The sequence below is a fragment of the Fulmarus glacialis genome, unplaced genomic scaffold (assembly GCF_000690835.1).
Source record: "Fulmarus glacialis isolate BGI_N327 unplaced genomic scaffold, ASM69083v1 scaffold21682, whole genome shotgun sequence".
Classification (NCBI taxonomy): domain Eukaryota; kingdom Metazoa; phylum Chordata; class Aves; order Procellariiformes; family Procellariidae; genus Fulmarus; species Fulmarus glacialis.
The window spans coordinates 1,393-3,040 of NW_009200025.1; the positions used below are offsets into that span (position 1 = coordinate 1,393).

Sequence of the window (1,648 nt, forward strand, 5' to 3'; positions counted from 1 at the left end):
GACTTTCCAAATGTACTAGGAAGCAAATCTGTTGAGCTTTCTGGTGCTGCACGTTCAGACAGAAGAGTGAGAATTGTGCGTGTTCTTTATTCTGCCGTACAGAATGTGAACCTGGTCGTGTTCTTGCCTGATTTCAACTTAGTTTTGGGGACGTTTGGAATTGCTATTGCTAGTTAGACAGACGCTGAGTTCGGTAGCAAGTGAGGAGCACTTTCCATGGCTTGCCAAGTAAGCACACAGGTTAATACGGGAATCTTTAATTTTTGGTTCTTTTTTTTGAATGGCACGGGGTCTCCTTTGCATTCCTCATCTATGACGCCATACCCAGACTCTCCCCATAACTGGACTTTGGCCAGATCCTCAGCATTGTCATAATCCCCTGCTGAAAGGGATCAGTACCAGGTGGCTAGGGCAATTTGTGGTTTGCCTTATCATTTCTGCTTTCGAAAAGTATCCCATTCTTTATTTCTCTTTTGCCCTTGATCTTGTGTATGTGTGTATATATGTACACATGCAATGTTTGTTTATACCTTCTGTCTTATTATTTCAGGATTTCAGATGCATGCCAGGTTCCCACTGAATGCCAGAAGTAGAGATCACTACAGATGGAGCCCCAAGGTCAACATGGCAGTGGTGGTTCACTAGTGGTGATTCAGCAGCCCTCCTTGGACAGCCGGCAACGGCTGGACTATGACAGAGAGAGCCAGCCAACAACTATCTTGTCACTGGACCAGATCAAGGTGATCAGGGGCAGCAATGAGTACACCGAAGGTCCATCTGTGGTGAAAAAATCCGGGCCGCGGACAGCACCGAGGCAAGAGAAGCATGAAAGGACTCATGAAATCATACCAATTAATGTGAATAATAATTACGAACACAGACCCAGTCACGTGGGGCACGTGGCACATCAGCAGCATCACGCCAGGGCTCCCGTCCTGAGCAGATCAACCAGCACGGGGAGCGCGGCCAGCTCTGGGAGCAACAGCAGTGCCTCCTCAGAGCAGGGGCTGCTGGGCCGGTCACCTCCATCCAGGCTGGGCTCAGGCCACCGATCCGATCGGACAATCCGGACGCAGCCCAAGCAGTCGTCTCTGATTGTAGACGATCTGAAGGGTCCTTTGAAAGAGGACTTGACACAGCACAAGTTCATCTGCGAGCAGTGTGGGAAGTGCAAGTGCGGCGAGTGCACGGCGCCCAGGGCCCTCCCGTCCTGCCTGGCCTGCAACCGGCAGTGCTTGTGCTCTGCGGAGAGCATGGTGGAGTACGGCACCTGCATGTGTTTGGTCAAAGGGATCTTCTACCACTGTTCTAACGACGATGAAGGGGACTCTTATGCGGATAATCCCTGCTCTTGTTCCCAGTCACACTGCTGTTCTAGGTACCTGTGCATGGGAGCCATGTCCTTGTTCCTGCCTTGCTTGCTCTGCTACCCTCCTGCGAAAGGATGCCTAAAACTCTGCCGAGGGTGTTACGACCGCATCAATCGTCCGGGTTGCCGATGCAAGAACTCCAATACGGTCTATTGTAAACTGGAGAGCTGCCCCTCCCGGGGTCAGGGCAAGCCCTCATGATTTCTGGAGGGAGGTTTACTTCCTCCAACTTCAGTTTTTCAGGTTGTAGCTGATTATTTTTTTTCTTCCTTTCTCCC

The 1,648-nt window shown here is 50.9% G+C and overlaps 1 protein-coding gene across 1 annotated transcript; it reads left to right on the forward strand.

Annotated features, from left to right (window-relative positions):
* Positions 1-552: 552 nt before the first annotated feature.
* Positions 553-1,571, forward strand: SPRY1 (sprouty homolog 1, antagonist of FGF signaling (Drosophila)). The gene has a single exon (XM_009573452.1). The coding sequence runs from the start codon at positions 606-608 to the stop codon at positions 1,569-1,571; it is 966 nt and encodes a 321-aa protein (XP_009571747.1). The 5' UTR covers positions 553-605.
* The last annotated feature ends 77 nt before the right edge of the window (positions 1,572-1,648 follow it).

What these genes read in the sequence shown, in the direction of transcription:
- SPRY1 (XM_009573452.1), top strand. Translation starts at nt 606, where the DNA reads ATGGAGCCCCAAGGTCAACATGGCAGTGGTGGTTCACTAGTGGTGATT.